The 27,894-nt window shown below is 39.0% G+C and overlaps 1 protein-coding gene across 1 annotated transcript in view; it reads right to left on the bottom strand.

Moving 5' to 3' along the window:
• Window positions 1-27,894, bottom strand: part of FEZ2 (fasciculation and elongation protein zeta 2 (zygin II)) — a 44,258-nt gene that overhangs the window by 332 nt on the left and 16,032 nt on the right. The window contains exons 5-8 of the mRNA XM_011935980.1: window positions 26,606-26,874; window positions 6,971-7,046; window positions 3,881-3,946; window positions 274-391 (exon numbers count right to left, since the gene is read on the bottom strand). Coding sequence (XP_011791370.1) covers window positions 354-391; window positions 3,881-3,946; window positions 6,971-7,046; window positions 26,606-26,874 — 449 coding nt within the window. The 3' untranslated portion in view covers window positions 274-353. The remainder of the gene's footprint in view (window positions 1-273; window positions 392-3,880; window positions 3,947-6,970; window positions 7,047-26,605; window positions 26,875-27,894) is intronic.

Raw genomic sequence — 27,894 nt, 5'->3', positions numbered from 1 at the left:
AAACCATCTCAAGTTTCTCATACCCCTAGAGATGATGGCTGAAACGCCAAGCAGGCATTAAACTTCAAACCGAGCCCCTGCCCTTTGCAGTCAGAGCGTCTCAGTTGCTGAGTGGAGTGAGGAATAGGTATAGCCCTGTTTGCTCACAGGTAGAATTGTGAAAGCTTCCTATAGCAGGTCCCATTTAGACTTACTTCATTCATGTCGTCTATGGGAGGGGGCTGCATGGCTGTTTGTTTGAAATGTCTCACAGCCCCAGAAAAAGAGCAGGACTTCTGTCACTCCACAGCAGCTCAGCATACTCTTAAAAAAAAAAACTCCTCCTCTTCTCCTTCGTAGCATTCTGGGACCAATCAGGGTTTCATCTGCTCACACACTGTAGCGATGGGCTCTGTGTGGAATTAAGGGAAAGAATCTCGTACTGTAAGGAAAAAAATACAACACAAAATCCCAAATATAAGGCTCTCAAACATATTTTTACTTCTTAAAAAATTTATTAAATGCCATTGATTTGATTGGAACCAGCAAAAGTCCTCATGATATTGATGAATCCATAAGTAGCTGTATCTAGAATTCACACTTAAGAAAAACACACAGGCATGAATAAAATATGACACCGTAATGAGAATGGGCAATTCTGCAGTGTACACTTTGTCAAGCACCTCAGAGGATATGAACTTTTAAAGTACAAATTCTTCACAGACACCTGAAGCAGAACATTTGAAAATCAAAAGTTAAACAGTACAAGATTCTAAAAGTGAATGGCAATTTAATGGTTAAAATTTGACCAATGGTTCAACAAGCAGCAAGCTACAAAATCCATCATCACCAACAGTTTCCAATGCTCACTAAGTATTAAGCCAAAGTAATGCATATTCTGGTTTTGCTTCTTCAAGAGCAGCCCAAGTTTATTATGTTTCAATCTCTGAACAATACTGGTAGGTAATATTTATACTGACAATTCTCACAAAAATCAGTGTTGGTTCTTGCCATCACTGAATTTATAGTATAACTCTCCCAAGGCTTTAATCTAGTTCATCAGTGCACTTTAGATTAGAAAGCCATAAAAACAAATGGGCATCCTGTCAGTTCATGAGAAATATAACTGCACATGCACAATTAATATTACTCTCTTACTCTACTAAGAGAACAGTTCATAATTATTAGTAGATTTAACAAAAACCATCTCTAGAATTGAAAATAGTGCCTATTATTTCCGTTGGTTCTATAATATAAAGAATTAGTGAAGTCAAGATCTGTTAATACTAAATCAAACCCAAGTTCAAATGTGCTGAGTTTCCGATAGCAAGAAGGCAATGGTAGCCAGCTTTCAGAATAATGCTGTAGGAAATCTAGCTCGGAGCCCACCGTAGATAAAGTTGCTGGTCTATGTAGGACACAGAACTAGAAGGAAAAGAGAACTTTTAGGTAAAAATGTGTATTTTGTATACATTTACACAAAACATACATTCTACATGTACATTTAAAAAATTAATGAGAACCAAATGTTAATGCAAAGATCGATAGTAGCAATTTTTTAAAGGTTTTTAAGAGGCTATACCCAACAAGGATGAGTTCTCAACACAGAATTTCCCAGAAATGAGATACCAAAAGGCCATGTCTCTTTAGGGTGCCACTTGGAGAAGGAAGCCCCTAACATTTGCCCTATACTGTGAGGCTTGTGACACAGCAAACAGGCTCCCTAGGGAAGTCAAAGAAGGGTGCAAGTTTCTGCACACATTTTTATTCCTAACTAGGATCAGCACGGCAGCAGCCACGCGTACATGACTTCAGAATGAGCCTTGGGTCCTACCGTCAAGGCGGCAGTGGCGGCAGGCTGCAGTGGGGTCATTAAGCAGGTGTGAGAAGAAGAAGCTCAATTAGCACAGACAGTGCCCACCCTACTCCCTTTCTCAGGCCAAATGAGACCACTTTTCTACCTCCTTTCACTTCTGACGTTTGCATTAAAACTAAGATGGTGTATTTAGGCAGCCAAGCCACACTCATCTGTTAAAACAACAACAAACTAGCCAAAAAAGGGGAAGGAGTATTACCCCCTTGAGCAATATCCCCCTCCCAGGCAAAGTGTCCTATTACTGGCCCCCAAGGGGGAGGAACAGTTAACCAGCTGTGAACTTTCAGGATGGGTGGAAAAGAGCATTTTCAATGACCCCACTTCACCACCTTCCCACACACTTAAATACATCTCCGCATTACACTCCCGTCTTCGTTTTCTCTGACTACAGTCTCTGCTGTAGTCTGAATCCTCGCTTCTTTTCCACCCAGTCCTCACAATACAAAGCCAAGACGAAACCACAACACATGCACACAGACAGCTCATCAGAAGCAGGTACAGTATAGATAGAACTGGGCTTACAGACAGGAGCCAGCGGCCCGAGCATGAGGAGCAGAATTAGATGGGTGCGCTTCCCTAAGGCATGCGGTATAGGTACGTTCACAATTACAGTCCTAGGTTTTCAGAGTAAAGAATTAAAAATCATTTTCCCCCAGAGGACTCTGTTCTCTGGGTCATAACATCCTTCCATGCAGTTAAATGCTAACATGGCTAGAGAATGCTTCAGAAGCTCATTCTATCTCTCTGGCCCTCACAGAGCCATAGGGACCCGCTATAATTAAAATTTAAGACATGTTCTTTATGTTCATCTCATTCCTGTTTCACATCTAGAAGAACAAACCTCAGAACAATCCAGCTTTCATACCAATGCTAGCACAACACAAAAGCAAACAAAGATGTCAGGTATTAAAAAAAAAAAAAATCAGAATTTAATAGGGAGAAAATCCTCCATCAGAAAACTAGCTTATTTTTAAAAACGATGTCAACTCAAGTCTGTTCTACCCCAGTGTTAACCCACTAATGGCTAGCTCATGCTTCTTAGCTCTTACAGCATCAAGACTCTTAAAAGTGAAACGTGTGATTCACTTTGAGCACCCTGAGTATACTACTGAGGTTCCCCTTTCAAGACACTATGGTTTAAGAAAAGTCCATGTGAGATTTCTAATGTCTCAGAAATCTTCCTCTTCCTTGTGCTCAGCTAACTTGAATGGAGAAGAGAAAGAACCCAAAGAAGACTGTTACTAAAAGAGGATTGCTTTCAAAATTTGATCAAACACTACAAGATGCATTTTGTGATGCTTTCCAAATCTGGTCTCTGAATACCTGCTACTTTAAAAAATATTTCATTGAAAAGTATTAATTTTGCTTCTAGAGTTCTTCCATCCCTTATCATCCAAATTTTGCTCTTTCCTCAGCAAAGTAACTCAACCTCTCACTCTTCTTTTGCCTCATCAATATTCCCATCCTGTGTGAGCCTCATCTTGCCTTTAAGATTTGTGGCTGGTTTTTCACTATCCTGGGTTTATGAAAGTCCATTCTTTTTATTTCCCCGCTACCCTCCCTGTGCCTTACATCAGTCCCTTTCGTATTCTCTTTGGCACTGTTCACAGATGTGACTTCCTTCATCCATCCTCACTAATGATCTGTCCTCCTCCTTTCCACTGTCCCCAAGATGACAGAGACCACCCTTCTCAAACTTCCCAGTGCCAACCTGCCAACATCTGGTACCCGCATGATTACGGCGCCATCTCACTCATTTTCTTCTACTACCTCCCTCGAGGTTTATAGTTTAGCTATGGAGATTATTTCCAGCCCAAAACCTCAAATAAATAAAAGTTAAATTTTATAAAACCGTAATATATAATGTTGACAGAAGTCAGTCATGTATCTAATCCTCACCCTGCATAACAAGATTAATGAAAGTTGTGCATTGGGAAGTTACTATCTAATGTATTAGCAAGATGATGTATTTACTGACTAATCCAAACCTCCCGGCCATCGCACCTATACCATTATAAAACTCACCTTTCAGAATATAATCAGTTAACAAGCTCGGAACTTTTTCACTGTCCTCCTTCATGGCACGAAGAACTGCAAAACAGAAAGGCGGGAAAAAGATAACGATTAAAAATTCAGATCAAAAATATAATTTAATTTCAATCACTGTGGCCTTCATCTTCCTTAATTATAGGATATAACTGACTCATGCAAATTATAGTGATTTTCCTGATAAAGAAATACAACAATAAAGGCCCAATAATTTATTTTAGTGGAGTAAGTTTATAAGAATTTATTTTAGGTAAGAATATTCCGCTTACCTGAGAGTTACTTCCCTGTTTTAAAATTTCCAAACAGTGGAGGCAAAAAAGAGGAACTGGGTTATTTACAAGGAGCCTCGCTCTATAATAATACTGGAAAGTGGGTTACGGTAATGTGCACCTCAATGAACTCGGTGCAACAAGAGGACCTCAGTGCTGTAGATCAAGCAAACTAGAGAAACTCTCAGAGAAATGGAAAGTTAGCTATACCCTCCAACAAGCATATCTGTCAGACTCCTTGAAATTTTCGAAGAAAAGACCCAAATAAAGAACAGACTTCCATGAAGCAGCACCTGGCATCTGCCTGGCTGTCACCTCCTCTGCACTAGGGGAGGAACCTGGGAGAATTAACCTCATCCTAATTTGACAATTTTATCTTCTAAGTAAAAACTAAAATAGAAAAAACAGCCACCTAGTATAATGTTTTTCTTTTTTAAGCTAGATCATTCAGGTCGGGATAAACTCACAAATATTATACTTTAACAGAGTTTGCCAACTCAAATTTTCTCCCGAGCATCCTGGTAAAAATATTTCACTGTTTTTCCCCACCGATACAACAAGGCAAAATAGTGTAAGTGTCAAATCAGCCTTCCTGGGTTTCAACCCTGGCTCTGCCACTTCCTAATTGTGTGATGTTGAGCAAGGTACTTAACCACTTTTGTACCGAGCTCTTCCTCTGTGAAACGAGAACAATAGATTTCATCTCAAAGGTTTGTGAATGAGGACTAAGCTACTAATTCAGATACAAAGGTCATATCATAGTGCCTGGCACATAGTACATGCTATGTATCAACTGTAACTAACACTACTAATATTATTAAAATTTCTATTACTATTATTATTACACCCAGAATCCCTTAATAGCTTTTAGGAGGAAGACTATATACGCATAAACACTGTGACTGTCTCTCCACAGGGCTCTTCTTTTGGAAAGAAAAGGAGCTTTGGACCCAAATATGTCCAAAGATTCCAAACTGTGTCAACCTATAAAGATATCTCGATGCTGGAATTAGATGATGACTTTAGTTTGACCAACGAAGTATTTGTTCTTGATCTGAAGCTGAAGTCTGCCAGTAATTCCTGGCTTATGAGCAATATTTATTTATGTTCTCTTCTTTAGAGGGCTACCATGTTCAGTATTTCTGCTTCCAATCATGTTTAAAATTTTTTCTAACTTCTATATAAAATCACATACCAAAAACCAGCATCATTAAAAGTATAATTTCCTGGGAATTAAGAGACCCAGCTCTGTAATTAACCATCCTCCTGTGTGATCTTGGACATGCATAACTTCATAAGTTCTTCCTGAAAATAAGAGGGCTGGCTATCCAGTTAATCTCTTGATTTTTTATTTCAGACTGGCTGGCATCACTTGATTTATCCATATTTAAATATAAAACTTTTTAAAGAATTATTCACCAAAGGAAAGAATAAAAAGCTCCAAGTTAGCAGGCAGGGAGCTAAGAAATATGACACTTGCTTCTACTCTTAGGTTTTCCTTGTCCATTCCTCCATATCTTGAATTTCCAAAATAAGTATCGTCATCAGTACTCATCCATGTGATGCTCTTTCATTTGGTTCCCCCCTAATTAGCAAGTATCACAAATACTTACCATCACAAAGACCTAACAGATCATCAAAATTCAATCCCTTCATTTTAACGGCAGTGACAACAAGGCTAATTGATAGTAACTTAGCCGAAATCATCCATACATTAATCTATTTACTGGGAAGTAAATAGAACAAATATTTTTTATGCTACTGTTTCAATGTGAGCCAAAGAGAGTAAGTAACTTCCAAGGATATCCCTGAAAATAACAGGGATAGAACCAGAATTCAGTGCTCATTTGTGGCTATCATAAGAGATACTCAGTATCATATATATTTAAATCTAACAATTTTTTTTAATGCAAGCCCCTTGAAGGTGGATTATTTTTGTCTGCTTTGTTCACTGAAGTATCCCAACTGCCCAGATCATGGCCTGGTACACAGTAGGCTTTTACCAGATACTTACTGAATGAATGCATGTTCTTTTTTTTTTCTGAGATGGAGTCTCGCTGTGTTGCCCAGGCTGGAGTGCAGTGGTGAGCGATCTCAGCTCACTGCAAGCTCTGCCTCCTGGGTTCACACCATTCTCCTGCCTCAGCCTCCCCAGCAGCTGGGACTACAGGCGCCCACCACCACACCCGGCTAATTTTTTGTATTTTTAGTAGAGATGGGGTTTCACCGCGTTAGCCAGGATGGTCTCAATCTCCTGACCTCGTGATCCACCCACCTCAGCCTCCCAAAGTGCTGGGATTACAGGCGTGAGTCACCGCGCCCGGCCTTGAACGCATGTTCTTAAAACATCACTGTCAATTTATGTTCTACCTATAATTACTCCCTCAGGTTCTACATTCATAAGAAATAAAAAGTGTTTACCCTAAATCTTTCCTATTCAGTTACTGACAGTCATAGATATATAAGATCCATGAAGAATTTTATTTATGATAAATGGATATGTTCTTAAACACATAAGAGATGATGGAGATTCAGATTATGCTTTTCCCCAAAAGTTTAGCTCATAAATATTTCACAAGGTCAGAAAAACAGAAAAACTACAAATCAGCACTAGAGTTACTGTTGTATTCAATGTCACAGCCATCGTTGGCTTCATTCTTATAAAAATAAACAATTATATGCATCATTTAGATCCTAAATTGACAAAACACTAACAACAAAATCAGCCAATTAAAGTCAGGTGTTTACTGATCAGCAAAAGTAAATCAGGTAATAGTTTCATTTTGTCTTTGCTCACTTTTTGTTAATATTTGAAGATCTTCAACAGATGGTGGTCCGTTTTTCTTCTCGTAAGGAATGACTGTAGTCAAATACTGCCAAGTTAAAAAAAAAAAAAAAAAACAATATGTCACTTAAATCGGAATTACCTTATCTCCAAAAAATTTGATACTGTTACTAGAAGGTCTATTTCATAACATAAAAACATAAGCTACTTTGGTAATGAAAACACAGGTATTGTATGGGAATAAAGGTATCTTACTATCTCAGATGGAGGTCATGTTTTTTTTTTTGCCCATCTCTATTTGCTTCACACAAACCTAGTGTCAACAGAAACAACCACTTATTTGCATTTCAGTTATTGAAAATTTCATAGGACTAAGTCTGAGGATGATTTACTCAATTTGTTCATTTTTAAAGTATTATCTCACATTCTCCTTGCATATTTTTCAACACATTTTAAAAATAGCAATTTAAACTAAAAACATAGTTTTAATAGTTCTGCACAATAAAGTAATTTCCAACAGCAAAATAATTCTGTTTCAGACCATTTTTATTCTGGTTGAACAAATGGTCCACATACATAACATGACAACTCTGAAAAACACACACTAGCTTCTTGCAGAAGCTAACAAAGACACACTTAAATCGTTTTAGAAAGGCGTTATTACTATTATTTTAAATTATTGGGTAAGTCATTATAAACGTTTTTAGGTATTAAAGGAGAAAAGTGAAAGTAGAGAATGGCCTAAGGGGAAATGAATAATGAAAATTCATGTCTGAAATTGAGACAAACTTCCTAGTTCACTACTTGTAAAGGCTCACAAGTAACAGCGCCATGTCTTATAACTAATCCCATGAAAGCATAATCCATAAATGATTGTCCAGATTCTCCTATTCTTACCGTCCCACCAAAAAAATGGTTCCATGCATTTCACATGTGCTCATACAGAAAGCCAGTGGTTTTCACCTGGAATCTCTTTAGCTCCACCCATGATTTAACCTCATGCCCTAAATCTCAGCTCTAATCCTCATTGAGTGATCTTATCCTGCCCATACTGAAAAACAGGATAAAGAAAGCTGCTTTACAATAACTGGATCCCTAAGTCCAGAAAACTGGTAAAACTGCATAGTTCAATCTTTGAGACACTTAAGTGTTCCACCATCTTTTTGATGTAGACTTCTTGCAGGTGATGCCCAATTGTATAATCGAATGTTTCTTTGTAAAGAACAACAACAAAAGGCCAGAAATGATGTCCTCCTGGCTTCACTCTGCACGTGTCAGGCAACCTGGAGAGGCAGCAGGAGGTTGCACCCTGGCCCGCTCTCTGGCTACCTGGCTGCGTTTTCAGACCTCCCTGCTCCACTCAGTGGAGTTTGGAAGATTCCTTGCCTTCTTGTGAGGTTGAGAGACGTGAGAGGCACTGGAATGAAAACCAGAATTCAAACAGCCCTTCATGGAGCTCACTGATGAGCAGCAGATGTCCGTGTGAACCTTCCCTCTTTAATAGGAATGATCCCCCTTTTTTGAGAAACACATAACTACCTTCAGTAAAAACTCCAGGCATTTGATCTAGGCATTCTTTTGCTAACCTTCCTACAAGCTACATTTTGTACACCTTCTTAGTCTGCACAGAAGGGCTAACTTAAAGAGCTTTCTCTTTTAAGGTGAAAATTTCATATAGCGAAAGGTAATTTGAAGCATACCCATTCATGTGAATGTTTCCCATGTTGGTGATATTCCTTCAATCAGTATACAAAAATGTGAATCAAAAGCAAATTGCTAGATACTCGATTATGTATCTATGTATAATCTTGTATAAATGTATACAATGTATAATCTTGTATAAATAATGTCTCATGCCTCGTTTGGCAGACAACTTGAGTGGGCTGACTATGCAATACACCTTAAAAACACATTAATTTCATTTAAAGGAGGTAAGAGATACTCTGTACATATTTTTGACCTAGAACTCTAGTCTCAAACGTACCAACCTCTGGCCTTCCTCCCCACAAAAATGACATCTTGCTTCTTAGACTTTTAGAATTAGAGTCACATATTTTAGTTTAGTTATTTTCACAAGCAGATTTCCTACACATGCAATACAATATGTTAAAATGTTAATGTCTATTTGTTTAAAACTAAGAGTGAGAAATGGAGCTCTAAAACATGTATTAAGAATGCATTTAATCTACTGTCCAATTTGAAAAATGCTTTTTCCTCAAAGGGAAATTCTGTTCATTATCAAGACTATAAACATAATGAACTTTTATAATAAACTTTTATTTCTCTCTTTAAGCAATGGTCTTAGTAAATTAGTAAAACTACCAGCTTTCAGGATCTTCACTTACACAGGAAATGAAAAAGCAGAGAATGAGGAAAATAAGGATAACCGAGCACCTGTTTCTCTCCACCTGAATTTCCAAAGGTGTGGCGGAGGCCATTCTGAATGACATTTGAGATCCCTTCCATGCTGAAGCGCTAAAGGCGGCAACATACGGCCCAGAAGAAAAGGACAGAGAGAGAAGTTCAAAGTCTATTAGTAAGAATGTACCATGATGACTTACGTGCCCGAGAGGCAAGCAGTTAGAAAATGCCACTACTCATCCAGATAAAGCACACAAACTCATGCTCTTTTTAAAATGCTGCTGCTTCCATTTCTTTGCAAGGTAAATGCAAAAGCAACTGTTTTTATGCTACTATATTCATGCAGGCATTTTTTTCTGATGTAGCTAATAAAATTGTTCCAATGTAAATGTTGTCAGTTGTACACGTATTTGTTCTATACAAAATTTGCTGTGTAATTTTTAAGATACTTTTTGATATTATTTACCTACATTTTATCAGAAGTCTGAAAACTTAATATGAACAGTATGCATATTTTCAGCCTAAGTTTGTATAATTCTACCATCAGTTTGGAGAACATTAACATAACATTTAGCAAATGAAAATGCTGTTACTTGGAGAGCTGATTATTGCTTCCCACTCACTCTACGGGCCACCTGCCACTGCCTTGGTGCAGAAATGCGAACTAGAAGATGGCATACGCTTCCTGGAGAGCAGAGTGGATCCCATGTGCCAGCGAGGCCCCCAAAAACTTCTCCAAAGACTTTTCCACTCCGTTTCTAGGAAACAATTCTAGTTTCTTTCTCCCAGCAACCTCCAGGACTTCCTAGAATTCTTTGTACTGAAAAGGGAGTATTTTTTTCCTGAACAACTTATCTTGATTTGTAACCAGTCTACAATGTCATCAGGCATAGTAAAAAGAGTCTGGTGGCACCTCTATGGCGGCTGAGTCAAAGGAGTGAGATGGATTCTTACAGCATGACTAATTAAGGGGAAAGGCATCATGAAAAGGAAGTGAAGGCCTGATTCACTGGATGGTTCCTTTCCCTGGAATTTTATAGAGGAAATTTAAATCAGTAAACACATTTGAGGAGTCAACATAAAGAATATTTTACCAGGCCCCAAGGGGCAGAAGAAAGGAAACCAAGGAAATAGTCATCAAGAAATATATATAGTTTCATCCAGTGGTTCTCAAAGTGTAGTCCAGGGACCCCCCTCCCACTCAACTCCTGCCAAGAGGTCCCTGAAATCCTCTCAGGAGTTCATGAGTTCAAAAATGTTTTCTTAATACTACTAAAATATGAGTTGTCTTTTTTACTCTCATTCTCTCATGACTTAGAGTGAAATATTCCAAATGACAGACTGCATGCAGAAGCACATTTGTGAATCTAGCTGTCTTTCATCAAGCCAGATGTTAATGAGATTGACAATAATACACAGCAATGATATTTTTTCATGATGTTGTAAAATATTATTTTTCATAAATATATGCTCTTTATAATGAATTTATTTTTGGTATTTTTCATGAATTTATATTTTTCAATTTTATCACTTTTAATCTGTAATATAGCAAATATTAAGCTTCTTGGGGTCCTCCATAAATTTTAAGAGCGTAAAGAAGTCTTGATGACAAAAAGCTAAGAAATGCCAACAGACTCAATCACTGAGGGAGCTATGTGCTTCTGTATCAGTCATGTAACTCTATGGAGTTCCTGAAAATCTGAGTTCCAGATTTTACCACCTTATAGGACACTGTACAAATACGCCTCTCCTCCTAAACCATCCATCTTCCCTATCCAGCCTTTCCCAGATGTCAAGGCAGTTGTGCTTCAGCAGGAATCAAATATCTAGTCAGGATACTCTGCTGACTACTCTTCACTTCACTGAAAGCATAACTATTAACTTTGATGGAGGAGGCTAGTTATAAGACAAAAACCTACAGATAACTATTTTTGTAAACTTTTTTAAACAGATTATCAAACGGGATAACATCTTAGGCTTCAGAGTATATAATGACAATTATGAGAAACCATTTTCAAATAACCAAGTCAGTTTTTTAATTATTTCCATAAAATATATTTTCTTTCAAATGTGACAGAGAGAAAAGCACGTGTTTTTAAGTACTTAGTCTATGTTACCTGGCTCCATTATCTATGGGCATGTTAAAACTAGACACAAACTCATAAAATCTAAAGCAAGATAAAAAGTTTCAGAATCCACATATCAGGAAACTAAGACACACTTTATATTTGGAAAGCACATTCCAAAAACACCAGCTTTATGTTCCCAACCAGAAAGCCCATACCTGTCACTAGAAAAAACAAAAGTTGATGCAGTTTCAATTTTATAAGATGCAGATGTAATTTAGGTTTTCTTTATTAAATGTTTGGTTGCAGACATTACTGAGCCATCTCAACTACTGATAGCCTGACTACTTGTGAAAGATGGCTTTTGTGCCACCAGAATTCTAGGCTTAGGGGAAATCAGTGAAAACGCAACCATGGGAAGCCAAGGTAACCTGGAAAAACAAAACTAACAGCTGATGCCAGTGAAAGAAGGTAAAGCAAGAACGCAGCAGAACCTCTGTCCTTGCTGCTGATGGCTGCTGAGTCAGTGGCTATAGTCGACAAGGCCCTACTGTCCCCAGCTCTTTCACTGACAATGAACCAGGGAAGCAACGTGCAGCCTGTACAGTTCAATAGCCTCTTGATCCGTTGGAAAATTACAGAACAAGGAAATCAGAAGGTTCTACAGGGAAAAAAAAAAAAAACTAAAATCTATATCTGAGAACGTCCCTCCATCAAACACACTTCAGTTGCCATCAACTCCCACCTCCCCAGAAGTCAGGCAGCACCAATGTTCTCCCTCCACTGCATTTCCAAACTCTCCCTCTCTACTAGCTCCTTCCTGACAGCAACCTGAAATTCTCAAACCCTCAACCTATTTCCTTTCCCGAGGGTTTCCTGAAACAACTCTTCCCAACATCATTTATTCGATCCAGAAGACCACGGCCACTTTTGAGATCTCTGAGACATCCAGGAATCCCTCCTCCCTCCTTGGATTCAGAGACACCACACTCTCCCAGATTTCCCTCACCCCAACCCTCCTGCTCTCTAGCTGCTTCTTCAAAGAGTCACCACTTTCTTCACGCATCCCTTAAACACCAGTGTTCCCCAGGATCTTGCCCCTCTTTCTTGATTCACCTCTCAGATGCTGCTGTGCCTCTGGATTCTGTCCCTATTTAATTCTCAAGCACCCCCTCTGGACATTACCACTCAATAGCTTCAGCTTCTGCTTCCATAAATTGATAGCTCCACTTTACTAAGATCAGTAAAATGCTAAGAACAGAGACTGGCACATGGCAAAGCTCAGTACATGTTAGTGACCTTTACTGTAATTTCCCTGAGCTTCACTTTGCATGTTTAATAGCCAGCTGGACATCTGTGCCTATTGTATGTTTAATGGCCTATTGACAAGCCTATGTTCCTGTCTATATTTAATATCAATGTTTCTAAAACTCATATCCAAAACTGAATTCAATGTCCTCTTCCCCACCAAAACACAGACAAAATTTAAAAACCAGTTCCTCCTTCAGCATTTTATTCTCCTCTCATTCATTTCCTCATTCTTTCAAAAAACATCCTGAGCCAGATACTATTCCAGGTATTAGAGATTCAGACTGAACACATCAGCCAAGGCCCCTCCCACCCTCCTGACCTTACTACATTCCAGCATAACGGAGGCACAAAAAGTACAACACGTAAATGAACTGAATGCTGCAGATAACTAACACACGCCCTATCCCTAGCTCCAACAAGGCGATTAAAAACTGGATGCCTACTTTCTACTCAGACGTCAGAGAAAAGCTCTCTGAGGAGACGACATCTGAGCTGAAATATGACTTATACACCCATCCCAGATGAACCACAAAGGACATTGGACAAGAGAGATCTTCTCAGAGAACAAAACCAAAAGCAGCCAACCTGGCCAACTCGGGAGTTCACACCACAGCTAGCGTGCAGGAGTCTTGCAATTCTCATTCAACGTGATGGAACACAGTATCTATGGATATGTCCATTCTCACCTCCTTTTTGTAAGATTTTATTGCAGCAACCCTGTCTTCTCTCCCCTATTGGGTGCCAATGTGTTGCAACGGCTGGCTTAACTTTCCTAACTGACATCAGGGTGCAATTCAGCCTTCCCAGACCCATAAACCTAGCTAGGGGCAATAGTAATATATGTCCACCTCGACTACAGAACACAGCTAGGCTCAGAAAACACTAAAAACGTGGTAGTTGTTTTGAATATAGCAATGATCACACCCTGTACCCAGGTTTCTCCGTGTTGACACTACTGACATTTCTGGTCAGATCATTCTTGTCACGGGGGTCAGTGCAGTGGGGTGGGATCTCTCCTAGCACCTCCAGTCTCTGTTCACCAGGATGCCAGCAGTACCACCCCCATCCTTCCCCACCCTGCCCCCAGTTGTGACAACAACAAATGTTTTCAGACATTGACTCATGTCCCGTGGGGGGCAAAACTGGCCTGGTTGAGAATCACCGCCCTAAAGCACACTGGGTGGTTCATCATCTCAAACTGCACCCCATGGACAGCACATTCCTGGAAAACTGAAATTGATTCGACATCCTGAACACTCATGCTGGGGACACAACTGTGGATCAATTAACGTTTGCCTAACAGTAGTGTCAGAAAAGTAATCAAGGTATTTTTAATGGGGAGTTAGAGGGCACAAGATTTAAAGAGAAACAAGAAAGAAAAACAAAAATTCTGGTTAGGTTAATTTTTCATAAATTCAACTCAGTTCTCAAAATCCTTAAGGACAGAAAAAAAAAATGTCAGATACTTCTTTCATATGCTCCAAAAAGCAAAAACCAGACTTCAATATGTAGGAGGCATCGGACTGATAGTCAGTGACCTAACCTGCTAAACGCAACAGCAGTTCTTATCAATACCAGTGGGATACTTCCAGATTTCTGTATGAAACCAGGAATCACATCTCAGGCAAAAGTCTTAGAATCAGAAAATTAGTCAGCTTGGGCAGAAAAGTGCTGAATTAGAAATCAAAGATCTGGGTTCCTTCCCAGCTTTGCCACTCATTGTGTGACAGGAAGGCAGTCACGTTACTGCTAAGGCCTGTTTCCTCACCTGTAAAACAGAGGATTAAATAATATTAACTTTAAACGTCTTCTTATTTGTAAATCCTATGAGTCTATGAATTAATTCAACCAAAAAGATCCATTATTAAGAAAGCAAATTAAAAACATACGCATATGCATAGACACACACATGCGTGCGCACGCACACACACGCACTCTATGGCACTAAATAAACAAGTGCTCCAGAATGGCAGAACTGCACAGCCAGATGATACATTCAGAGTCCAAGGGCTTCATTTTCTTATGAGGAAATGACTACATTCTGAAGGGAGAGACAGGTCTTATGCATTTCTCCATCCCTGCAGCTTGCATAGTGCCTGAGCCATAGCAGACATTTATAAACGTCACGTAAGCTGAAGTTGTGACACTCCTAATACCAGAACCCAAGAGCCTTAGAGTCTGTGATCTTTTCACCATATCATGAGGTGTCTTCACTTCTTGCAGGAGAGAAAGAAAAAAAAAAGCCCAAAATAAGTTGAATGTGAACAGAATAAAGATGACATGACAGAACATAAAGTTATTTTTCAGAAGAGTGAATAATGGAGTTCTGGAAAAGTCCACTGAAGAATCTAGTCTAGGAAAGCAACATGAGATTAATGAAATAATATTGTTGGCGTGGTTTGTAAAACATAAAACAATGGAGTGACTAAGAAATCTCAAACCCCTGCCAGGCACAGAGGCTCATGCCTGTAAACCCAGCACTTGGGGAGGCCGAGGTGGGTGGATCACCTGACCTCAGGAGTTTGAGACCAGCCTGGCCAACCTGGTGAAACCTTGTCTCTACTAAAAATACAAAAATTAGCTGGACGTGGTGGCGGGTGCCTGTAATCCCAGCTACTCGAGAGGCTGAGGCAGGAGAATCACTGGAACCCGGGAGGTGGAGGTTGCCGTGAGCCGAGATCGCACCACTGCACTGCAGCCCAGGCAACAGAGCGACTCCGTTTCAAAAAAAAAAGAAAGAAATCTCAAACCCCTAGCTAGGATACTCAAATAGCAGCAAGTAGACGATCAGTGAACTAGAAGGATAAAGGAAAAGAGAGACCAGGGCAGTGAGACCAGGAAGAAACAGGAAACGAACTGTGTCGAGCATACTGTGCATTGTTTTACAGCCGCACTGTAAATTCCAAAAAATAATACAGCCTTTTGGAAGGCAAAATGAATTTTAAAAAGACAAAACCTCTGAGGCAGGTTAAATTTACTTTTTTCGTAAGCGTCACCTCATTTAGAAGCACTACATTTACAACCTTGAGAGCAGATGCGGTATTATTAGGTGCTTATGGTGCTTAACTGGGCCAGAGGGAAGATTTTCTCTATGCTTAAATTTTATACGTAGGAGGACAAGGAGAAGGAGAGACAGAAGGGGTAGGGGAGGAGGGAGAGAGAGTGGGAGGGGAGAGAGGAGGGAAGCATTTCTTTGTTAACATTTCTCAAGGTTCAAGTACCACAGACATATCAAAGCGCCAACAGAGCTAAGTCTCAGGGTTATGAATGCTGAATGAAATGAAGGACACTGAAGATTTGTTACTAAATAAATAAATAAGTAAATAATTTTTTAAAAGAAAAGAAAAAACGATTTGTTACAGTTTAATTTAAATAACTGCAATAATTCGGTATATCAGAAAACCCAATCCTCCCTCCATTTAATCTACCATTTCCAAGTTTGAAATAAAGAATCCAAGTGTTCAAACTCAAAGTGAAGAGCTGGTGAAAATTCTGAATCTAAAGTTACTTTGTAACTGATTCATCCATTTCCCACTACCTCTGTAGGAAGGAGTTAATAGTGCTATAAAATGCCCCTCTCTGAATGGAATTTTTGATAGGAGCCTATTTGTGAGCAGGAAAATGATTAAGCATTACAGTATTTACTTTATTGTTGCCCTCACTACTGACAAATGCCAAAGTAATGTGGCAAGGACGGAGGAAGAGGGTATTCAATACATAGCTTCAACATCAGTATCTATGCTGAGAATACTCACCACTGCCTCGTGGTTATTTCCTTCCCTGGCGTAAGTATGTATTGAAAGTCTCAAAATCGGTCCTTATCTGGAAACTTTTCTCAGACAAAACCAGGAGCAACAATGTGTAAATAGGATATAGATTTAGAAAAATTCACCAAAATCTGAAAGACAAAGAAATGGGCCAAGATCCCCAAGGCCCATTTACAACATCCTTGCAAAGCTCAGAAAAGGAAAATTCAAGCCAAGGGTTCTTCCACCCACCTCTAAGTAACTCCACAACCTCATTCCAATGCATGCTGGCTCTGTGGGCCAAGGTCCCTGTGAAGCTTTTGTTTACTCATTTATGAAATGGAAATAATAACAATAATACCTTCTTCACAGGGTTGTTGTGAAGGTTACATGAAATAATCCATGCAAGTACCTAGCAAAGTGCTCAGCAAATATCAATATTCAAAAAAGTATTGGCTATAATTCCTGAAAATAAAAAGGCTACAATAATATTTTAGACACAACTCCCAAAGAGAAATAACCACACCTTTCTACTTTTCTCCAGAACAGCAAAAACAGCATTTCAAATTCTTCTAATATAAATAAAATTGCAGCTGAGAAAGAATAAATCCCTGATTATAGTTCCTAGCTGATAGGACTGAAAACAACATACAGAAGAGACATTACTACCTATGACTAAGTATAGAATCGGCAAAAATGTTGAAACAGAAAACAAGTTAACAAATAATTCGGTCTTTCTGAATAATAAAAAGAAAAGAGCTGGAGAACACCATGCTACATAAAAGTGAACAAGAATCAGATACAGTGCTGTAGTTTGTTACTTCTTCTCTGGTATCCTAAACATATCAGCTTATTCTACACACAGCATATTCACCAGTTCAACCAACTTCACAGTAAGCAACATCCAAGACAGGGAAAGCAAGACAAACAAAGGGCCCAGGAAATTTACACTATTCCTGCTACCAAACTTGTTTCTCAGCCTCACCTGACACCAACTGGTACAGATTTCTAACTGGCCAGGAAATCATTTCAAAATCTCAATATCAAAGCTCAATGTCAGAAAAAAGGTTTGAAAAAGCAATCAAGGAATGCTTTTCATCTATTTCTGACTGTTACTCTACTCGACTCTTACTTCATTAATATTATTTATACTCAGGAGGTTCAAACGAAAGCAAAATTAAAACATAATTATTGTTCCTTATAAATCACGTCATTTTCAATAGCTTGAATATGATTTTCAAACATTAATTTATAAAATAGTAGGTTTAATTTTTAATAAAATAATCAAAACATGAGGAAACAAGTGTAAAAAATTTAGAGTACAAATATTCAAATAGTTAAGATATTAATTAAGGTGTAAAAGTAATATCTTGTTTTAACACTTCAAATAATTTTAATGTGAATTATAAAGCAGTTATAAAAGCAAATTCTACCAAAACTATTTTTTTAAAAAAACAGATCTAAGTAAATTAGAAAATATACATTATACCTAAGCAGATACACACTTGAAAATCTTCAATATTGGGCCGGGCGCGGTGGCTCAAGCCTGTAATCCCAGCACTTTGGGAGGCCGAGACGGGCGGATCACGAGGTCAGGAGATCGAGACCATCCTGGCTAACACGGTGAAACCCCGTCTCTACTAAAAAATACAAAAAACTAGCTGGGCGATTTGGCGGGCGCCTGTAGTCCCAGCTACTCGGGAGGCTGAGGCAGGAGAATGGCGTAAACCCGGGAGGCGGAGCTTGCAGTGAGCTGAGATCCGGCCACTGCACTCCAGCCTGGGCGGCAGAGCGAGACTCCGTCTCAAAAAAAAAAAAAAAAAAGAAAATCTTCAATATTAAACACCTATTATATAAGTTTATTTTTATGGCAGAAAAAAATTTAATACAAAGATCTTCAAAATTAACATTAAATAAATTAATTTTTATATTTGAAGATTTTTTAAAAATTTTTATGTAACTTATATTAATGTGGAAACTAAATTAATTTTTGCCAAATATTTTCAAAGCCACTAAATCTAGAAATATAATAATTGATCTTGGCAATTTTAGAAATTCCTTCCTGAAACTTATAAATACTCTAAGTAGAGTCATGTGCTGCTTAAAAACGAGGATACATTCTAAGAAATGAGTCAGGCAACTTTGTCGCTGTACAGACCATCACAGAGTGTCCTTACACAAACCTACATAATTGTATAGCCTACTCCATACCTAGGCTACATGGTACAGCCTATGGATCCTAGGCTACGAACCTACACAGCCTGTTACTATACTGAATAATACATACAACAGTAACACAATGGTAAGTATTTGTGTATCTAAATGTAGATAAACATAGAAAAAGTACAGCAAAAATACAGCATTAGAATCCTGACTCCATCATCTATCTATACGCAGTCCATGACTGACTGAAATACCACTATGTGGCACACAAGACTGTATACAAGAAGAACACAATTTCCTGGCATATTACAGCTTTTATGTGAACTTGTTTATATTAACAATGACCTCTCTAAGACATAAAGAAGTCAAGAATGGACTCCTGATTTTTACTACATTAACTGCTTGGTTAAATATGATGAAAGTTCATCATTACCAGCCTACCACCAAAAACCATTGCAGAAAACAAAGAGTAGATGATAAAAATATATCAAAAACTGATGAAGACATACATTTCTCCAGGTAATATTATTTTTCATAAAACAAATGTGTTCCACATCTAAAGTAATTCATAATTCATAGGTTTGAATTATTAAAATAATCATTATATATTCAAGTTTCTCTCCACCCTACAATGACCTTCCATCATGCTAACAGTAATTTTTAGTAAATGCTTTGCACTAAAGAAAATGCAGCAAGATACTATCAAATATCACCAACAAATTATTGTTAAAATATGTCAATATTTATATTCAAGAATGTATATCGGAGCCAGGCACGGTGGCTCACACCTGTAATCCCAGCACTTTGGGAGGCCGAGGTGGGTGGATCGCGTGAGGCCAGTAGTTCAAGACCATCCTGGCCAACTTGGTGAAATCCCATCTCTACTAAAATACAAAAATTAGCCAGGTGTGGTGGCAGGCACCTGTAATCCCAGCTACTCGGGAGGCTGAGGTAGGAGAATCGCTTGAACCCGGGAGGTAGAGGCTGCAGTGGGCCCAGATGGCACCACTGCACTCCAGCCTGGGCGACAGAGTGAGACCCTGTCTCAAAAAAAAAAAATGTGTATCAAGTAGAATTTAGTATCTCAAGCACCACTGCTTAGATAAAGGGGAAAAAGGCTGGACACTGTCGCTCACGCCTATAATCCCAGCACTTTGGAAGGCCAAGGCAGGTGGATCACCTGAGATCAGGAGTTCGAGGCAAGCCTGGCCAACATGGTGAAACCCCATCTCTACCAAAAAAAAAAAAAAACACACACACACACAAAAATTAGCCGGGCAGGGTGGCCCGTGCATGTAATCCCAGCTACTCGGGAGGCTGAGGCAGGAGAATCGCTGGAACCTGGCAGGCAGAGGTCGCAGTGAGCCGAGATCGCGCCACTGCACTCCAGCCTGAGCGGCTAAGTGAGACTCCATCTCAAAAAAAAAAAAAAAAAAAGATAAAGGGAGAAAAAAACTCAGTGCCTTTTGCACTTCTCCTCTAACCTTCTTTTAAAATCACATTTTATCACTGTGTATAATACAGGATCTCCAAGGGACTGCCAATATTTTTATTCCTTTTGTTTGTCTCCACATCTAGAGAACACTGGTCTACCTGCTCGCTCTCTTCACCTAGCTACCGGGATTCAGACACACAGCACAGACGTCTGCTGTTAGGCAAGAAGCCACCACACAGAGCTTGGAGACTGGCTGGCCAAGATGTCACTATCTGGGGGCAAAGCTCAGGCTGCTGCTGAAGGGGCTCTGAGAAAAGGAACAAGTCATCATAATCTCATGATAAAACAAGGCAACCTTTTATATACAAATTTCAGACACATTACAGTACTCTTTTTAGCTATGCAAACTCACTTAACTGGAGTTGATAACTTTTTTTCTCTACTTTTTAATTTTACTAAATCTAAATCAGAAATTGGCAAACTTTTTCTGTAAACAGCCAGGCATTAATTATTTTAGGCTTTGTAAGCCACACAGTCTCTATGGCAACCACTCAACTCCATCCATATAGCACCAAAGCTGCTACAGATGACAGATAAATGAATGAACATAGCTGTGTTCCAGTAAAACGTATTCATAAAACAGGTGAAGGGCTGATTTAGCCCTTGTGCAGTAGTCTGCTTTGACAATCCCTGGTCTAGATCATCTGAGCAAATGTGCTGTTAAAAAAATCCAAATTAAAAAGAAGGGGGGAAAAAGCCAGGTCCATGTTGTTTTAAACAGAAGCCCTAAATAAAGGCTATCAGTCATATTATAACATGAGCTGAGTCACAAAAACGAAGCAATGTATCTGCGAAAGAAAATATATACAAGAAAGAGTGTGTATCATCTAAGCCCTAGCTCTCCCCTATCCTTAAGCAATTCTCTCCCTAACACCCAAAAGCAATAAATTAGGGTAATGTGATTCTTTTTACAGTTTTTTCTTTTCTCTGCTACCATTAGTCACTGATTGCTAATATCCCAAAAGTTGTCAGTATATACCTTTTTCAGGGTTGACTGAAGCAGTCATGCATTTTTGACGGTGGTGAGTGTAACACACTAGAAATTCTCTTGAAAGTTCAATGTGATTATGGCAAACAGAAAAGACTACCGATTTCTATCTTCTCAACAAGACTTAGCATAAGCAACCTTACATGTGACAGTCAAGTCAAAGATTTGTTACTAGATGCTCAGAGAGTAAGTATTCCATTTTCATACATATAAGTTTACTAAGTTATGATGCTAAGCAGGTAGGCCATAATGCCCAGAGAACTTCAGATAACACTAGATGAATAGCAACTACTAAATTACAACATAACCTGGTGTTGTTCAACCTATTCTTGTATTCATGAGAACTGCTACTGAAACTCAATGACCTGTGAATGTTTGATATAACAGAAGCCTGGCTCCCCCAATAAAAATCCCCAATAGAACAGTAATAATTCAAATACTACAAATCTAAATCCTCCGGGATTCAATCTCCCGTACACTGAAGTTTCAATTCAACAAACACGCATTAAGTGATGTGCAAAGAACAAGAAATGAGGTGAGGTGCTGGGAAAGCAGTGTGAATGAGCCTTTAAAGAGCTTGCACTCTATTAGAAGAGAAGTTTAAGCCAATGATTACAACACAGTGTGGTGCTTCAATATCAAAAGTATGTGTACCCTCACAAATAAATATGAAAGCATCTCATAATAGGCATATAAACATAATAGGCAATTCATAAAAGAATACAAATGGTCAACAGATCAAACCTATTGTTTGCCTATGCAATCGGTGTATATTAAAAAGCTCATAATATCCACCGTTGGTGGGAGGTGTGGGAAAATGGCCATTCTTATGCTCTTACTGGACCACATTTCTACAGAATAATTTGAAAAGCTGGTCATTTAAAGCCGTTTAAAACTGTATATTCTTTGACTTCGAAATTCTATCGGTTTCAGTGAGTGGATAAACTAATTTTGCTAACCAAAGGAACATAATTCAATTTTAGGAAAATGGTAACTTTGGTTTAACAGTATAAATTTCAGACTCCTACAAGATACCCAAAGGGAATTGTCTAGTAGGCAGTTGGACATATATAATAATTAGCATTTACTCATGGTGTTTGCTATGTTTGCTAATCTTATACATAATTTCATTTAATCTCTCCAAAATTCAAAGCCATCTGTATACATTGGCAGGACCAAGATTCAAACACAGCTCTTAACCCAAAGCTGTTAGTCAATATTCGATTCATGGTCCATGGGTTTGACACCTGGCAGAAAGGTCCAAGATAGAAATACACATTTGCAAGTTTATCTTTCGTTCACTCATTCATTCAGCAGAAATTTATTAGGTACCTAAGGTTGGATCTAAGAATACCAAGAAAGTAAAGTTAACTTTCTTATCCTTAGGGACACAAAACAGAGATAGGCATGAAAACAAAAAATTGCAGTATGATACGACAGTGATAATAGAAATACTAAAGAGGAGGCCGGGCGCGGTGGCTCAAGCCTGTAATCCCAGCACTTTGGGAGGCTGAGACGGGCGGATCACGAGGTCAGGAGATAGAGACCATCCTGGCTAACACGGTGAAACCCCGTCTCTACTAAAAATACAAAAAAAAAAAAAAAAAAAACTAGCCGGGCGAGGTGGCGGGCGCCTGTAGTCCCAGCTACTCCGGAGGCTGAGGCAGGAGAATGGCGTAAAACCCGGGAGGCGGAGCTTGCAATGAGCTGAGATCCGGCCACTGCACTCCAGTCCAGGCGACAGAGCGAGACTCCGCCTCAAAAAAAAAAAAAAGAAATACTAAAGAGGAATAATACTAACCCCCTTTAAAAGAGAGAGTAGTCAACTCTGCATCAGAGACAGAGTCATCAAGGAAAGTTCTAAGAAAGGAAGACAGTGCTTGGCCATGATTTTGAAGGATGAGTGGGGAAAAAAAATCCCCCAAGTGGACAGAAGAAGGAGGTAAGGAATTTGATTCCAGAAGAAGAACACTGAATATAAAGAAGCGTCACCCAAAACAGCATGGTCAGCACAAAGAAATACATGTAAGTCACCACAGTGATAAATGGACAGTGCCCTTCTCTAACCCCCATCCTCTGCTCCTCCAGATGCTGCAAAAAAGGACAGAGGAAATATAAAGCCTGCCATTCTCTTGAATTGCATTTCTCAAAGAGGTCCACTCCTCTAACCTCCCCTCCAAACCGAGAATTGGAAAGGGACTAGGCAGCCTCCCTTGTCAATGAGAAGCAGTGGTGTAGCGACACTCTCCAAAACAGCTTCCCAACAGCATCACTATCTACCGCCTCACCCAGCCTTTGGTTTTCTTCATGGCCTTTATTTACTACTAAAATTCCATCATCTATTCATTCTTTTCCTTGTTTATTGCCTTTCTCCGTCATTAGACTATTCATTAGACTATAATCTCCAGGAAGGCATGGGATGGGCCTTGTCTATTCTGTTCTATTCATCACTGTGGTTTTGTTTTTTGCTTTTTGTTTGAGACTGGGTCTTTTGAGACAGGGTCAGGCTGTAAGTGGAATGGTGTGACCATGGCCCACTGCAGCCTCACCCTCCTGGGCTCAAGCAATCCTCTCACCCAAGAAGTTGGGACTACAGGTGCTTGCCACCACACCTGGCTAATTTTATACATTTTTATTTTGTAAAGACAAGGTCTCACTATATTGCCCAGTCTGGTCTCAAACTCCTGGGTTCAAGGGATCCTCCCACCTCAGCCTCTCAAAGTGCAAGAATTACCATCATGAGTCATCCTGCCCACTGTATCTGGAAGAACACTTGCCGCAGGAAGACACTCCACAAATCCTTGCTGAATGAATGAATGCTGTTTTACCTTACCCAGCATACAGCATTATGGTTATTTTGACCTAAAACTCCAATCAAAATAATATTTCACTTTTTTAAGGTAATACTTTCTGGAACATTTCACATATTTTCATGGTCTAATGAAATTTTCGAATGCTCTAAACAGCATCCCTATGCCCTCTATTTTCTTTTTCACCACAACAAATATTTAAAACAAAATCTGTCACCAAAATTAACAATTAGGAAATTTAACTCTGCTCTATACCCACTCCAGTATTTCATTAGAGTATCTTTGGACTAAAGAGAACAAGGTAACAATTTTAGATAAAGTGGTATGCCAACTACAAACTGATGTACCGCTTCAGTGAAACATACATCAGGAAAAACAAAAGGAAGTTATTCTATACTTAACGAAAAACTCCAAGTCCTGCTAATAAAACAAAAATATCTCAGGTAGGAAAAACAAATGACTGATGTTATTTAAAAAACAGGTAACACATGACAATGCTAAGGAGGTCACCATTTTTTAGGAATTAGTATCACTGATAATAGTAAACTCATAGAGACCAGGTCTTGCCAAGACTGTATGTGATATAAAATGCTTGGTAAAATGTTTGGCAAGCTCCTGGAACGTGTTTATCCAACTGGCCATTTCACTTTGGGTTTAATTTGAGCAAATTTCAGGCTAGTTGTGTCACAGATAGGATGGTCTTTCCCTGGTATTTTAGGCTTTTTTTTTTTTTTTTAGATAGAGTCTTGCTCTGTTGCCCAGGCTGGAGTGCAGTGGAGCAATCTTGGCTCACTGCAACCTCTGCCTCCTGGGTTCAAGCGATTCTCATGCCTCAGCCTCCTGAGTAGCTGGGATTACAGGCATGCACTATCACACCCAGCTAATTTTTGTATTTTTTAGTAGAGACGGAGTTTCGCCATGTTGATCCACCCACCTCGGCCTTCCAAAGTGCCAGGATTACAGGCGTGAGCCACCGCGCCCAGCCGCTTTTTAGGCTTTAAAAGGATACAGGAAACTAGTACTGCAAGCTTAGCCTTGCCATTATTGAACTGATTAAAATTTTTGACACAAACTCTAAATCAGGCAAAATGCAACTTCAAAGGTTCAAATATTATGAAAAATATTTACTGTTACTATGAATCTATTTCAAGACCAATGAAGGCTGAAGTAAGACCTAACTGTTGCCTTGCCAAATCCTTTCTCAATATAAATGCCATGTAAAATTACACAATGGATTTACTCTAACCCTTTTTACATGGGAGTTACAAAAAAAAGCCTTTAAACCCCTCTAGGGATAAATTTACTTTTCTCAGCCAAGTGTTAACAGCAATAAATGGAGGATTTACATGTAATCCCTAAAAGCAAATAGGCAGAAATTACCAACCATGCTATGACTTTTTAACTAAGCATTTTATTTAATCCCACTTATATAACAGGACAATTTAAAGGGTGCTAGTTCTAAAAATATGAGATGCAAATGCAAAATAGTGTCCCTAATATTTTAAAGCAAATTTTCTAGGATTGTATATTCAAACAAATGTGGGTTGGTTTTGGTTTTTTTTCAGAGTACTCACTAGGAATGACTAAATAAACACCTATTCAATCAATACTGCCATTTCTTAAAAATAATAGATATCTGAAAACTTTTTTCAAAGTCAATGTATAAGTGATGTCCTTTCAAAATAGATACAAATGAACATTACACTAAAAAAAATGGATTTATTCATAGGCTAAAAACAGTATAATAAATGAGCTACATGGTAAGAATCTCTTTGTGTTAACTGCTCATTGGTGGCCCACATCCTAGAACTGTATTTCCAGGATTCCATCAGCATCTGGTTAATGAGATCTATTTCTCTGGTAAGTATTCTTTAGATAAATCAGACTTTATCAAAAACAGAATTCATATTATTGCAAACCATAATAGCTAGTTTGTGATTTGTAAGACCATGTTATTGATATCACAAATTAAAAAGAGATGTTCCATTGAGAAAAAGAGATCCCTTTACCCAACCATTATACTCTAAAAATAAAACCAACATTTCTTCACACACAAACAAAATCAAGGTAGAAATATACAAGACTTCGACACAAAAAAATCTTATCAAAGGGTCAGCGTTTCAAGTTCTAAACCTGTTTTCACCGGTCCGTAACAGTCTAGTCTGCCAAATAGTAGGCCAAATGGCTGATGTCACTCACCTTCTTGTATTCCAGGCTCGCGGAAAAATCAGGAGAAACCTGTTTACAAACAATGTGTGCCTTGAGCAGAGTTCTGCTACCTCTAAATAAACCCCTTTTAATTTCTGATCACACGACTCATAAGAGTTCAGCAAAAATAAGAAAAAAAAACTACTAGCCAAATATACATAACCACTCTTCACATTCTGATGTAGTAAAAATGGTCACTTGCTAAAGTTTCTTTTCTTCAAGACATTCTCCTTTTTTGCCCCCTCTTCCTTCCACTTACTTCCCTGCTAAAGTTTTCAGTCAGTATTATTCAGATAACCAGTACACTTTAGTCAAGAAAACGGCTTTCTGAAGAAACTGAGCACAGTGGTATTCTGGAATAAAATCCCCCTGGGCTCTGATTAGAAGTGTAATACTCCTGCCCATGTACAACCTGTCGCACCTGCCACCAGCCCGGAAGGCCGCGACTACCACGGAACCTGTTTCCAGCGTTCGACACCTCCTGCAAAACATCACTTACTGTGCCAGGCATATGACTTCTCCCATTCTTCCCATTCTGAGAGCTGCCATTTTTTAGCTTCTTTTTCTTTTTTGCTGTTTCTTTGTGCTCTTTCTGTTTGTTTTGCACTTCAATAAGAACAGAAATAAAGCTGTTTTTCACTTCCTTTTCAAACTCCAGTTCATCTCGTAAAGCCAACTGCTGCACCAGCTCCTCAGAGTACTCCTTAATGGCAGTCTCAATTTCTTCTAGGATTTCATTTAACTCAGACACTGAGAGCCTTTTCACTCCTAGGACCAAAAACAAAATACAGCAGATATTAAGACAAAAACGTTTCAAGGAAGCAAAGCAGAGCAGTCACTAGGAATAACTAAACAAACACCTATGTAATCAATGCCAAAGAGCAAAAATTATATTCCAAGCAATTAAATTGACTGTGTGTGATCTTCTCAGAATTCTAAAACTTCTGGAGGGCAGGTCTGAGTAGCAGTAAGCGGGCAGGTGAGTCACTTCTCAGCTTGCTGGGAAGAAAGTCTAACGAAAGTTTTTACTTGTGCAAATAAATCATTCCATGAATAATACTTCAGTCAAGACTGTGAAGGCCTGTACATGGACAAGAACAAACACAAAAGCAGAGGGAAAGTACAGAATCCACCTGCTGATGAGAAACTGCAAGACGTTCAGCAGGGTTCTGGGATATCTCTGAACAGGAAAGGAGTTGATCTGAAAGAATGAAACTAAATACATACTTAATTACATACACCCCAATCTGTGACTTTTGTTGAAAATTGGTGATATGGTTTGTATCTGCGTCCCCACTCAAATCTCATACTGAAATGTAATCCCCAATGTTGGAGGCGGGGCTTGCTGGGAGGTCACTGGATCATGAGGGCAATTTCTAACAGTTTAGTACCATTCCCCTGGTGCTGCTCTCATAACAGAGTTCTCGTGAGACCTGGTTGTTTAAAAGCGTGTGGCACCTCCACCAGGCCCCCTTCCTCCTGCTCCAGCCATGTGAAGATGCCTGCTCCGGCTTTGCCACCTACCATGAGGAAAAGCTCCCTGAGGCCTCCCCAGAAGCAGATGCTGCCAGGCTTTCTCTATAGCCTGCGGAACCATTAGCCAATTAAACCTCTTTTCATATAAATTACCCCGTTTTAGGCATTTCTTTGTAGCAGTGCGAGAATGGACTACAACAACTGGGAAGACAAAGGGGAACAATATTCCCTGAAACCCCATTTCAGTCTTTTCTCAGCACTTCTCCCCATGTGAGAGATAGGACACTGTTAAAGTCCCAACCCACAGGGCCT

This window comes from Colobus angolensis, unplaced genomic scaffold, assembly GCF_000951035.1.
Source record: "Colobus angolensis palliatus isolate OR3802 unplaced genomic scaffold, Cang.pa_1.0 Scaffold15, whole genome shotgun sequence".
Taxonomy (NCBI): Eukaryota; Metazoa; Chordata; class Mammalia; order Primates; family Cercopithecidae; genus Colobus; species Colobus angolensis.
Note: the sequence above shows the minus strand (reverse complement) of the source record. Positions and strands in the feature narration are given on the sequence as shown.